This window comes from Callorhinus ursinus, unplaced genomic scaffold, assembly GCF_003265705.2.
Source record: "Callorhinus ursinus isolate GAN/ISIS: 27379988/994484 unplaced genomic scaffold, GSC_fseal_2.0 scaffold18, whole genome shotgun sequence".
Taxonomy (NCBI): domain Eukaryota; kingdom Metazoa; phylum Chordata; class Mammalia; order Carnivora; family Otariidae; genus Callorhinus; species Callorhinus ursinus.
The window spans coordinates 36,167,012-36,178,465 of record NW_027397080.1 but is presented as its reverse complement, the minus strand read 5'-3'; the positions used below and the strand labels follow the sequence as shown (position 1 = coordinate 36,178,465).

The 11,454-nt window shown below is 59.0% G+C and overlaps 2 protein-coding genes across 3 annotated transcripts; one reads left to right on the top strand and one right to left on the bottom strand.

The window, feature by feature from the left end:
- The first annotated feature begins 5,344 nt into the window (after window positions 1-5,344).
- Window positions 5,345-8,370, top strand: CALML6 (calmodulin like 6). 2 transcript variants are annotated; one of them, XM_073903489.1, is made up of 6 exons: window positions 5,345-5,426; window positions 6,780-6,825; window positions 7,557-7,731; window positions 7,839-7,983; window positions 8,060-8,160; window positions 8,232-8,370. In XM_073903489.1, the coding sequence occupies exons 2-6, from the start codon at window positions 6,823-6,825 to the stop codon at window positions 8,276-8,278; spliced, it is 471 nt and encodes a 156-aa protein (XP_073759590.1). In that variant the 5' UTR covers window positions 5,345-5,426; window positions 6,780-6,822; the 3' UTR covers window positions 8,279-8,370. The 2 variants fall into 2 exon arrangements, with proteins under 2 accessions (XP_073759590.1, XP_073759589.1); XM_073903488.1 differs by lacking the exon at window positions 5,345-5,426 and having other exon boundaries at window positions 6,687-6,825.
- A 291-nt stretch (window positions 8,371-8,661) lies between these two features.
- On the bottom strand, window positions 8,662-10,579 carry TMEM52 (transmembrane protein 52). Its single transcript, XM_025857134.2, has 5 exons — window positions 10,456-10,579; window positions 10,327-10,370; window positions 10,173-10,214; window positions 9,403-9,581; window positions 8,662-9,296 (listed from the first exon to the last, which is right to left on the bottom strand). Exons 1-5 carry the CDS (start codon window positions 10,519-10,521, stop codon window positions 9,088-9,090), a joined length of 540 nt encoding a protein of 179 aa, XP_025712919.1. The 5' UTR covers window positions 10,522-10,579; the 3' UTR covers window positions 8,662-9,087.
- Between the last annotated feature and the right edge of the window lie 875 nt (window positions 10,580-11,454).

Genomic DNA, 11,454 nt, shown 5'->3' with positions numbered 1-11,454 from the left:
CTGTCCTATGTATGAATGGGAGTATAATTAACATACAGTGTTATATTAGTTTCCGGCATGTAACCTACTGATCCAACACGTGTATACATTCCTCAGGGCTCATCCCTCTATCTGTTCCCCCAACCCCCTCCAGCCTCCCCTCTGACAACCACCAGTCTGTTCCCTGTATTTAAGAGTTTTTTTGTTTATCTATTTGTTTTGTTTCCTGAATTCCACATATGAGTGAGATCATATGGTATTTGTCTTTCTCTAACTTATTTCACTTAGCGTTATACTCCCTGGGTCCAACCATATTGTTGCAAATGGCAAGATTTCATGCTTTTTTTTTTATGGCTGAGTGATATCTATGCCTCCTCTTCTTTTTTTTTTTTAAGATTTTATTTATTTGACAGAGAGAGACACAGCGAGAGAGGGAACACAAGCAGGGGGCGTGGGAGAGGGAGAAGCAGGCTTCCCGCGGAGCAGGGAGCCCGATGCGGGGCTCGATCCCAGGACCCCGGGATCATGACCTGAGCCGAAGGCAGACGCTTAATGACTGAGCCACCCAGGCGCCCCCCTATTTTTAATTTCTTGAGGAACCTCCATACTGTTTTCCACAGTGGCCGCACCAGCTTGCATTCCCAACAGTGCAGAACAGATTCCCCTTTCTCCACATCCTCGCCAACACTTGTTATTTTTTGTGTTTTTGATTCTAGCCTTTCTGACAGGTGTGAGGTGCTAATCTCATTGTGGTTTTGATTTGCATTTCCCTGATGATGAATGATGTTGAGCATCTTTTCATGTGTCTGTTGACCATTTGTATGTTTTCTTTTCCTTTTATAAGATTTATTTGTTTATTTGGGGGGGGGAGGAGCAGGAGGAGAGGAAGAGAGAATCCTAAACAGACTCCCTGCTAAGCAGGGAGCCTGACTCGGGGCTCCATCCCACGACCCTGAGATCATGACCGGAGCCGAAACCACGAGGCAGACACTTAACCAGCTGCGCCTCCCAGGCACTCCTGAAGTTTTCTTAGTATTTATCCTTCTGAGGCTGTCTTCCAGTTTCTTCCATGTGGTAGCAGGTGTCAGGAGTTCCTCCCTTTTAAGGCCGAATAATAACAATTCCATTGTAGGTTGCATTGTTAGGGTTCTCTGGGAAACAGAACATACCTACAGATATGTGTGTAAATGGAGACAGACGAGGAGATTGATTATAGGAATTGGTCCATGCACTTGTCTCCACAAGTCTCCAAGATGTCCCACAGTCTGCCCTCTGCGGGCTGGAGGCCCAGAAAACTGGTGGTGTGGTTCAGTCTGAGTCTGATGGCCAGAGCGGCAGGAGGGCTGACTTGCAAAAGCAGGAGAAGCTGGATGTTCCACTCAGGCAGGGAGCAAACTCGTTCTTCCTCTTCCTCTTTTTGTTTTATTGGGGCCCTCAACAGATTGGGCAATGCCCACCTGCCTTGGCGAGGACGATTTCCCTGCTCAGTTTATGGAATCAGCTGCTTATCTTTTGCAGGGACGCTCTCACAGACACATCCAGAAGTAAGGTCTGACCAGCTGCCTGGGTGCCCCTAGCCCAGTCAAGCTGACACGTACCATTAACTACCGCAGATGTATATACGATGTTTCGTTTATCCATCTGTCCACTGGCGTACATTTGGGTTGTTTCTACCTTTTACGTATTGTGAATAATGCTGCTAGGAACACGGGTGTACGAATATCTGTTCAGGTCCCTGATTTTCAGTTCTTCTAGGTACAGACAGAATTGGAACCGCTGGGTCATATGGTCATTCTGTGCCTACTTTCTGCAGGAATCTCCATGCTGTTTTCCATAGCAGGCTTTAGTGTTCCACGGTCCCACCAGCTGTGCGCAGCGTCCCAATTTCTCCACATCTTCCCTAACACTTGTTCTCTGTTTTTTTTTTTTTTATCATAGCCACCCTAATGGGTGTGAAATGATAGATCATTGTGGTTTTGACTTACATTTTCCTAACGATTAGTGATGTTGAGCATCTTTTCATGTTTTTCTTTGTCATGTGTGTATCTTTTTTGGTAAAATGTCTATTCGAGTTCTTTGCCCACTTCTGAATTGGGTTGTTTATTTTTGTTGCTGTTGAGCTGTAGGGATTATATATTCTGGATATGAATCCCTTATCAGGGACGCCTGGGTGGCTCAGTCAGTTAAGCGTCTGCCTTCGGCTCAGGTCATGGTCCCAGGGTCCTGGGATCGAGTCCCGCATCGGGCTCCCTGCTCAACGGGGAGCCTGCTTCTCCCTCTTCCTCTTCCCCTGCTCATGCTCTCTCTCTCTCTCCAATAAATAAATAATCCCTCATCAGATATAGGATTTGTGAATATTTTCTTCCAGTCTGTGGGGTGCCTTCTCACCCTGCTGATGGTGTGCTTTGATGCACAAGGGATATTTATTTTATACTTGGGTTATAGTCTGATCCTTCTTGATTTCTTTTCTTGCTCACATTGTTCCAGCCTCAGACCCTGGGAGCTCTGTCAGGTGGCTGGGTTTACATTTACGACATTACTTGCTGCTTTCTAGTTGTGCTGCTTTTCTTAGGCTTCCTTCTTCTTTCCTGAGTTCTGTTGGGTTCATTACATTTTCTTTATTCCTTTTTCCCTCCTAGATATGGAAGTTACACAATCCATTTCTTTTTTTTTTTTTTAAGATTTATTTATTTATTTATTTGACAGAGGGAGAGGGAAAGAACACAAGCAGGGGGAGAGGCAGGCTCCCTGCCGAGCAAGGAACCCGATGCGGGACTCGATCCCAGGACCCTGGGATCATGACCTGAGCCGAAGGCAGCCGCTTAACCGACTGAGCCACCCAGGCGCCCCACACAATCCATTTCTATTATTTTAGTGGTTAACTTAAAGTTCCACATACACTGTAATCTCAGTGACCAGCTCTGGCCATTCCTGAACGCTGCTGGGGCCTTATACTCGCATCCCTTCCCCATCTGCCGTGGTTGCTGGTCCAGAGCTTGGGTTTGTTTTTACGCCCCTTGTCCAGGCTGGGCTCCCCCGAGCAGACCCCGAAACAAAGACTCAAGACTATAGGACACGGAGTTTTTCCTGGGGTTGTAGCAGGTGACACTGTGGGCAACGAATGGGGCTCAGCACACCAGGACCCTGAGGAGACCGCGGCGCGGGTGCAGCACCGTTGCTGGTGGGCAAGGAGGGGGGCTGCAGGCACCGTGCAGAGTGTGGGTCCCGGACTGTGGCCTGCCCTGTGCTGGCTTAGGACACCTCAGGCAGAAGCTGCAGGAAGAGGGGCAGCTATGAGAACCACTGGTAGGTGTAGAGTCTCACGCCTGCCTCGGTTATGCTCCAGCCCCTCAAAGGAGCCCCTGGGGCTGCCCGTGCTCCCCCAGCTCCTGCCACCTCGGTCCATTGGTCCCTTCATCCTTCGCTGTCCTTGAGCTGTCAGACCCAAGTCGTCCCCAGCTGGGTTATGCTCAGCGGGGAGCCTGCTTCTCCCTCTACCTCTTCCCCTGCTCATGCTCTCTCTCAAATAAATAATCCCTCATCAGATACAGGATTTGTGAATATTTTCTTCAACCGCTGGTTGTTGGCCTAGTGGCTAGGAGGGGAGGTGGATGTCCTAATGGGGATAAGTGTTGCCTGGGGGGGTTGGCGGGGAGGCCTCAGAGTTCTATTTCAGCTGAGGCGGGGGTGCAGCTCTTCCCAGGGAGAGGTGAGCAAACCCTGAAGGTGCAGCCACCTGGATGTCCCCACACACCCGGCAAGGTCCCCGCTTTCCCCAGCAGGGTCCTGACAACAGGTCAGGTGCTGGGCAGCCGCCACCTGGTCTCTCATCCCCCTCCCGCCCAATCCGGGACGGTGACTGTTGCAGCAGGTGAACCACCAGGGAGGAGTGTGTGCCTACCCCCAGTGGTGGCTTGTCGCAGACGGCCGGTGAGGAATCCATCTCTAATACCCCTTCTAGTTGTGCATTGGGTCCTACGGAAGCTGACCCCGAGATGGAGTTTGGGTACAAGCTGTGCACAAGGGGTCAACCCCAGAGACAGGGAGGGAGGCAGGATTGGGCAGAGGGAAGTCCGGCTGTGCTGCCTGAAGCCTCGGGCCAGCCATGGGGACTCAGCCTGCATGAAATTACCCGTTCAGAGGTTCTACCTGGGGCCACAGTGGCTGGCGACCTGGGTCTGTACCTGAGGCTGCCCTGGAAGGGTGGGGGCCTTGTGCTCTTGTCTCACTGGGGACCCCCCAGCGCCAGTGTCTATGGGTTTCTTCCCTCTTCCGGGGAGGGGTCACTGGGGAGGCACTTGCTGGTGGGAAGGGGCTGGGATCACTTTGTCACCCACGCAGCCTTTCACTACACCCTGGCCTGGGTCTCCAGTCTGTGAGTTCAGCAGCTCCCTTCGGGTGCCCATGCCTCCTTCCTGCCCGGAGGAAATTCCATGTGCCCTGCAGTTGGGAGGGTGGTCCCGAAGGCCCAGACACAGATGCCCAGGTGCTTGGGGCATACTGCCTTCAGGGGCCTTCTGAATCAGTCGGAATCTCCAGAAAAACAGGCCAGTAAGAGAGGGAGGGAGAGAGGTTGATTTATTTTAAGGAATTGGCTCCCTTTGTGGCGATTGTGGGGCTGGTGAGTTCACAGGGCTGAGCCCCAGGGAGGAGCTGATGTTGCAGCTCAAACCCAGAGGCCCTCTGGAGCAGAATTCCCTCCTCCTCTGGGGAGCTCACTCTTTTTCTCTTAAGGTCTTCAACTGATTGGAGGAGGCCCACCCACATTATCAGGGTCATCTGCTTTATTCAAAGTCTACTGATTTTTTTTTTAAAGATTTTATTTATTTATTTGACACAGAGAGAGACAGCGAGAGAGGGAACACAAGCAGGGGGAGTGGGAGAGGGAGAAGCAGGCTTCCCGCCGAGCAGGGAGCCCGATGCGGGGCTCGATCCCAGGACCCTGGGACCATGACCTGAGCCGAAGGCAGACGCCTAATGACTGAGCCACCCAGGCGCTCTACGATGGTCAGTTTTATATGTGAGGTGTTTTTTTTTTTTACCAAATTAAAAAGATCGTGGTATGTAAAAGATGTTCAGTAAATGTCACTTCTCCCTGAGTAATAGTTCATGTTGATTTTGCCACTGTAATCAATAAATATATGAACAAAACCCCCTTCTTAACGGCACCTAGACTAGTGTCTGAGCAGAAGTCTGGGCTCTGCAGTCTAGCTAGACGCGCGAAATTAGCCCTCCTGCCTGCTTTCTCCTCAGGCCCCTGCCCTGTCTCGCGGCCGGTGCCCACTGGCTTCCTGCCTCACATGTTTGGGCTTGTAGAGGGGACTAGTTTATTGAAATGTTTCTGACTCCTGTTCTAGTTTGAGGTTTTCAAGGGAAGGGAGTGGGAGAGTCTCTTCTCATCGTCACAAAGCCTGAAACCAGAACCAGAGAGAGTAGCCAGGGCAAAGGTAGGGGACCACCCCCCAGACCTGGAGCCCGCTTCCTCTTCAACCCTGTCCCCTGGGCCTTCTGGCCTGGTGCCCGCTGGAGCCATGCTGTCCGTCAGCACAAATCTTGCGGCCTCAGCAGCTGGACTGGGCCTCAGTGGGGAGTGTCCCGGAGGCTTCAGACATTCCGGCAGGCCCAGAGCCGGGCTGGTGGGGGCACGGCACATCTCACCTGCTCAGATCACCAGGCAGTCATGGGCTGGGGCAGGCGTGTGTCTGTGTGACTCTGGGGGGCCATGCACAGGCGTGAGGGTATGAGGTGGGGGCACCCATCTGTGACTATCCCTGGGGGGAGCTGGAGGCTGGGATGGGAGGAGTCCCCTCAACCCACGAGGCTCCCACCTGTAACCGCAAGCCTCTGAGCCCTGTGGCCAGGCCAGTGGGTTTTGTGCCCCGTGCTGGGGTGGGAGGGAGGAGGCCCTCGGTGGAGGGGAGGGTGGGTGCCTGTGCCCAGGGGCTGAGCGCACGTCCGCAGTCTTGTGTGCGTGCTATTCAGGCAGCTCGTCACCGAACAGCCAGGCCGTGAGGCTCCCTCGGGAGCCAGCTTTGCTGTTCTGAGTGCAAGGGAGGTCAGGTTTCTCCGAGAAACCCCAGAATAGCCCCTGGCTGCTCGGAGGAAACCTGGTCTGGCCTCCTGGTGGCCAGTCTGGCCCCCTGGTCCTGTCTTGCCCTCCGGCCCCCACCCCATGGCCAGTTGTCCCCTCCCCGGACTGCCGACTTCCAGCCCCTTCTGCACAGGGTGGCCAGAGGGATGCATTCGTTCTCTCAGCCTGTCTTTAGAGACTGCTTGCAAAGCACTGGGCCCATAGGGATATGGGGGTGTCACGGGGCCAGCGTGGGCATTCAGAAAGAACGCTCGTACGTGAGTGCTGGCAGGGCCACTGCGAGGGTCCCGCGGCAGAGCGGAGGAAGGGCAGCCGCTGCCGAGAAGGAGATTCGAGGAGGCCGACCCGGTGAAGAGGAGGCAGCAAAGGGAGAACGCGTGTCCGAGCACGCCGGGCCTCCCGGGCCACCCGGCAGCCCCTTTCCCACCCTTGGCCCTCAGCCCATGGTGTCTGTCTGCGCTCTGGCTCCGGAGGCCTGGGGCTGGGGTGGGGCCTTCGCCGGGACCTAGGCTCCGAAAGGGAGCTTCGGGGTGAGGGGATGCTCATGCCAAGGAGGGCCAGAAAGGGGCCGTGTGTGGGGAAGGGCCAAGCCTGTCCCGAAATAGGGCCGCAGGATCTCCTAGCCATACAAGGGCCGTGGAATCTGGACTCTGGGGACCCCAGGCAGCTGGGCCCAGCTAAAATGCGGCTGACACCCCTCTGCCCCTAGTCACCGGTGCCACTGTGCTGTGCTCTCCCAGCCGGCCGCAGACATGGTAAGCCTGCTCCCGGCACCCGGCACCGCCCCTGGTGGGCTGGCTGGGTGGTGGAGTGGGCGCTGGGAGCAGTGCCCGGGGGTGGGGTGGGGGACAGAGAACAGGACAGGGCCTCCAAGCACAGGCACAGGCTGGGGCCTTACCCGCGGGTGTGAGTGCCTCTCTGGGAATCGAGGGAGAAGCTCAGCAAGGCTGGAGGGAGAGGGCGGAGTGCGGTGGCCACGGCTGAGCCCTGCTGGCTGCTGATGCCACCCTCGCTCTGGTGGCCGGGATGGGGGAGCCCTTTCTGAAAGCTGCCATGGCAGTGGTAGGCCATCCCCAGAAACGCCAGAACAGGCTGGGGTCCTTCGCCCTCACCCGGGTCATGCTCCCCCATGGCGTCCTTCACCTGGTCTCACCTGGTGTCCACTGCCTCCGCCCCAGAGCCTGGGCCCACCTGACTCTCCCTCATGTGGCTGGCCTGAGCCTTGGTGCCTCACACCTGGCCTCTGCCTCGTGTGTCCTTCCCCTGAAGCTGCCTGACAGAGTCCCACTCAGCCCTCGAGACCCATCCCTTGTGCCACCTTATCCGGAAGCTGCTCTGGGCTGGGGGCCTCCTTCTTTAACCACAGGCCCTGAAGGGTTGCCAAGTGGATGTACGGGGTCGGGTGTCGTGTGTGCTGGGGCCTCCACCCTCCCTCAGACTGAGGGGCAGAGGAGGCCCCGGTGAGGCTGGGCCGGTGTCCCTGCAGACGGAGCGCCTGACAGCCGAGCAGATCAAGGAGTACAAGGGGGTCTTTGAGATGTTCGACGAGGAGGGCAACGGGCAGGTGAAGACCGGAGAGCTGGAGCGGCTCATGAGCCTGCTGGGCGTCAATCCCACCAAGAGTGAGCTGGCCTCCATGGCCAAGGACGTGGACAGAGACAGTGAGGCCGGGCGGGGGGCAGTCCTGGGGGGGGTGTCCCCCGTGTGAGCGGGGAGGGCCGCACCAGCTCACCCTCATGCGGCCCGCCCTGCTGCTTGCTCCCTGCAGACAAAGGATTCTTCAACTGTGACAGCTTCCTGGCCCTGATGGGGATTTACTGGGAGAAGGCCCAGAACCAGGAGGGCGAGCTGAGGGCGGCGTTCCGTGTCTTCGACAAGGAGGGCAAGGGTTACATCGACTGGGACGCGCTCAAGTAGGGCCTGGAGCTGCGGCGGGGTGGGCGAGGGCCAGAACCCTAGGCGCCGCCACTCAGCGCGGGGGCCCCGCAGGTACGTGCTCATGAACGCAGGTGAGCCCCTCAGTGAGGCAGAGGCCGAGCAGATGATGAAGGAGGCTGACAAGGACGGGGATGGGACCATTGACTACGAGGGTGAGTGAGGAGCGGGCCTGGGGGCGGGGGGCGGGGCCAGGCTGGTGGCTGACCTGTCCTCCGACTCCTAGAGTTTGTGGCCATGATGACCGGAGAGTCCTTCAAGCTGGTCCAGTAGGAGCAGGTGCTGTGGCCATGGGAGGCCTGCCCGAAGAAGGCCACTGCTGGCTGCCGCCCACCCCATCCGGCCCCACCTCTGGCCAATAAACACTCCCGCCAGACTGCTGTGTGCTTTGCTGTTCCTACCTAGCCCAAAAAGGCTCGCAAGGATCTGGGACTGGAGAAAAGAGAGGGTTTTCCTAGGGCAGCCATGGCACATGGCCCGTCACTCCTGCTGTGACATCTGACACCACCCACTGCTCAGCTCTGGGCTCTGGACACCAACCTGAAAGCCAGATTGGGGGCAGGTCGAAGACTACCACTTGCCCTTCTGCCCGCACTGGGGGCGGGGTGGCTACCCACAGGCCCCTCCCAGAGCCTTTTCCTACAGATGGAGATCACTTAGGCACAAACTTTATTCTCTCTCCAAAAAGCTGGGGGTGTCACAGCCAGCCCCGAGCCCTGAGGCTTAGGCCTGTGGGGTCAGGGCTGAATGTAGCAGCCTATGTGTGCATGCTCTGGTGTGTGTGGGTGCATGTGTGTGGCCAACACAGGGCCAGCTGGCTGGGCTGCCGGGCGTTAACAAAGCAACAAGGCCAGGGCTGCAGCAATGTGCTTGGACGGGCTGGCCTTCCCTGGGGAAGGATGGCAGGGATGTGCTGGGGGGTCCCTGGCTGCAAGGGTCCTTGCACCGGTCCCCTCTGAGCATAGGGTAGCTGGCAGAATTGGGAGGTTCAAGAGAGTTTTCCTCTGCCTTTGAGGGGTACCAGGGCTACAGCCAGGGGTGTTGGGCATTGGCGCCTGGCTCCTGAAGCCCTGCCGATGTCTCTAGGCCTCAGGCCCCAGGGAGAGGACTGCGTTACTAAGAGGGGGTGGCTCTTCCTGGCTGCGTTTGGCCATCGTGACGGCCTCTTCATAGGAGGGTGGCAGCTCAGGGGCATACAGGCTGTAGGCAGGAGGGGTCATGGAGTCGAGGTCCAGCTCCCCAAAGGGAAGGGGCAGCCGCATGCCCAGTGGGTACTGCACAGAGCTGTAAGCTGCAGGGAACCAGAGTGGGTTTGTGGGGATGAGTCTGCTCTCACCTGCCCCCCACTCGCCCCCTGCAGGCAGGCAAGCCAACAGGTGAGGTCTGCAGGCACTCACAAGTCACCGTGCTGTGCACTGGGCTGTCACTATCCATAGGGCTGACCGTCAGGTCACAAGGCTGAGGTGTTGGTGGCAGGTGTGGCTGGCTGTGTACCCGTTTCCGGAGGCAGCAGAACCGGACACAGCTGGCTGTGACCCCACACAGCAGCAGCAGAAGGACAGCGAGTAAGATAAGCCTGTGCAGGGAGGAGCAAGACCCTACCACTGGACTGACCCTTGGCCACTGGGCACCACCCAAGACAGGACAATGGGCAGGATAAAAGAAAACCAGAGAATGTCTCTCCAGGCCGGAGACCTCCTTCCAGGCCAGAGCTGGGCCTGAGGAGCCCGCCGTCCTGGCATCCTGCTGCCGGGTCTGTCCTGGCTCTCTCCAGGGCTGGCCACAAGTGCCTTGGGCTCATTCCCAGGACACACCGTCCCAGGCCATCCACACAATCCTGTGCCCAGACCAATGACCATGTTCACAGGGGCCTCCTGCAGGGGTGAGGAAGGAGGGGGTGGGAAGTGGGAAAGCGGGCTATGAAGGGAAGTCCTGCCAAGGGCCTGCGTGCCCAGAGCAGTCCCGGACTGGCGCAGGGCCCACAAGAGAGGCCGCCCTGGTGCTGAGGGCAGGAAGCAGGGGCCAGCCCGGGAGGCTGCTGAGGGCCCCAGCGCCTTCCTATCAGCGCCCGGAAGGGGACAGTGCTGGCGACTCCTCATCCGTGGAGCCAGGAGGGGTGGGGGTCTGGTGGGCCTGGCCGGGGGAGAACGCCGCGGCCTGCACTTACCCCACGTGCCACAGGCTGCTCCAGCGGGCCTGCGGCGGGCACCTGCGGGGACGGCGACACCTGGAGCAGGCGGGGCACCAGCCGGGCCGACGGCCCCGCCCGAGCCTCCCCCACAGGGCGGGGCCGGGCCCCGGCTCCCACCCCCCTGACTTACAAGTCCGAGGGGTCGCAGCTGCCGTCCGCGAAGCCCAGCGCCACCTGTGGGGACAGGGGTGAGCCCGGGCCGGGGCGCGCCGAGCGCAGACCCGCCCCGCGGTCCCCGAGCCGAGCGCCGGCCACCCACCTGCGGCAGCGGCAGGAGCGACGGCAGCAGTAGGAGCGCCCGGGAGGCCGGCGCCCCCACCACCATGCTCGGCGCCGACCCGGAGCGCGGGCCCGCCGGCCGCGCCGCTTTATGGAGGCCCCGCCCCGCGCAGGCCCCGCCCCCGAGACGCGTGGCCACGCCCTAGGGTCCCCGCCCGCCGGAGGCCTGTCCCGCGGCCACACCCCGGATCCCCTGGCCCCAAGCCCCGCCCGCCAGAGGCACCGCCTCTCGAAGCCACGCCCAATTCGAGCCCCGCCTCACGGCCCCGCCCGCCACGCTGGTCCCCGGCGCCTGCGAACCTGGGGTGTCGGGGCGGAGGGAGGGGGTCTTGCCCTCCGCCCGGGCGCAGAACTCCCATCCCGGCTGGGCCAGGCCTGTCCTGCAGTCAGGCTCGGTGCGGGCCGGGCGACCCCTTTTGTGGCCGCGGCTGCACAGGGTGTGGCCCCGGAGGGGGCGGCCAGGACAAATGTGACGACTTTCGCACACACCGCGGCGCTCAAGGTAAAGGGTTGCAAGAGCCAAGATTCTGGGGCGTTCCCAGCGTGTTGTTCAAGGACGTTTATTTTGCTCGCACGCTGCGGGCGCTCACTGCCTGGGGCTGGCCGTCGGCAGGCCCACCGGGAGTCTGAGCGTCGCCCCAGGCTCCTGCGGCGTCCCGGGAGCTAACCACGTTTCCAGAGCACTTCGCCTTGAAAGACATGCCCAACCTAGGGCGTGTGGCCTCTGTGGTCTCCGGGGCTGGGGGTCACAGAATGCCTGCTGTGCGTTCTGCCAGGAAAGACTGGGGGCCATTTCTTCCATCTGGCTGCTCTTCTCACCAGGCTAGTGGTACTGTTAGGTTCCCTCCGGCCTCTACTCCACCATCTGGTGGTCAGGCTAAGGGAGGGGGTCCGCCCTGCAAGGGGCAGGGTGATCAGACTTGTCTGGGGAGTGGGAGGAGCAGCTACCCTTGACCTGTCTTTGCTTTCTTTCTTTTTT

Excerpts from the sequence above, each read along its gene's own strand:
- CALML6 (XM_073903489.1), top strand. Across the intron at positions 7,984-8,059 it reads ATCGACTGGGACGCGCTCAA|GTACGTGCTCATGAACGCAG; the intron begins GTAGGGCCTGGA and ends GGGGCCCCGCAG. Across the intron at positions 8,161-8,231 it reads TGGGACCATTGACTACGAGG|AGTTTGTGGCCATGATGACC; the intron begins GTGAGTGAGGAG and ends TCCGACTCCTAG.
- TMEM52 (XM_025857134.2), bottom strand. The coding sequence starts at position 10,521 with ATGGTGGTGGGGGCGCCGGCCTCCCGGGCGCTCCTACTGCTGCCGTCG. Across the intron at positions 10,215-10,326 it reads AGCTGCGACCCCTCGGACTT|GTGCCCGCCGCAGGCCCGCT; the intron begins GTAAGTCAGGGG and ends CCGTCCCCGCAG. Across the intron at positions 9,297-9,402 it reads AGTGCACAGCACGGTGACTT|CTTACAGCTCTGTGCAGTAC; the intron begins GTGAGTGCCTGC and ends GGTTCCCTGCAG.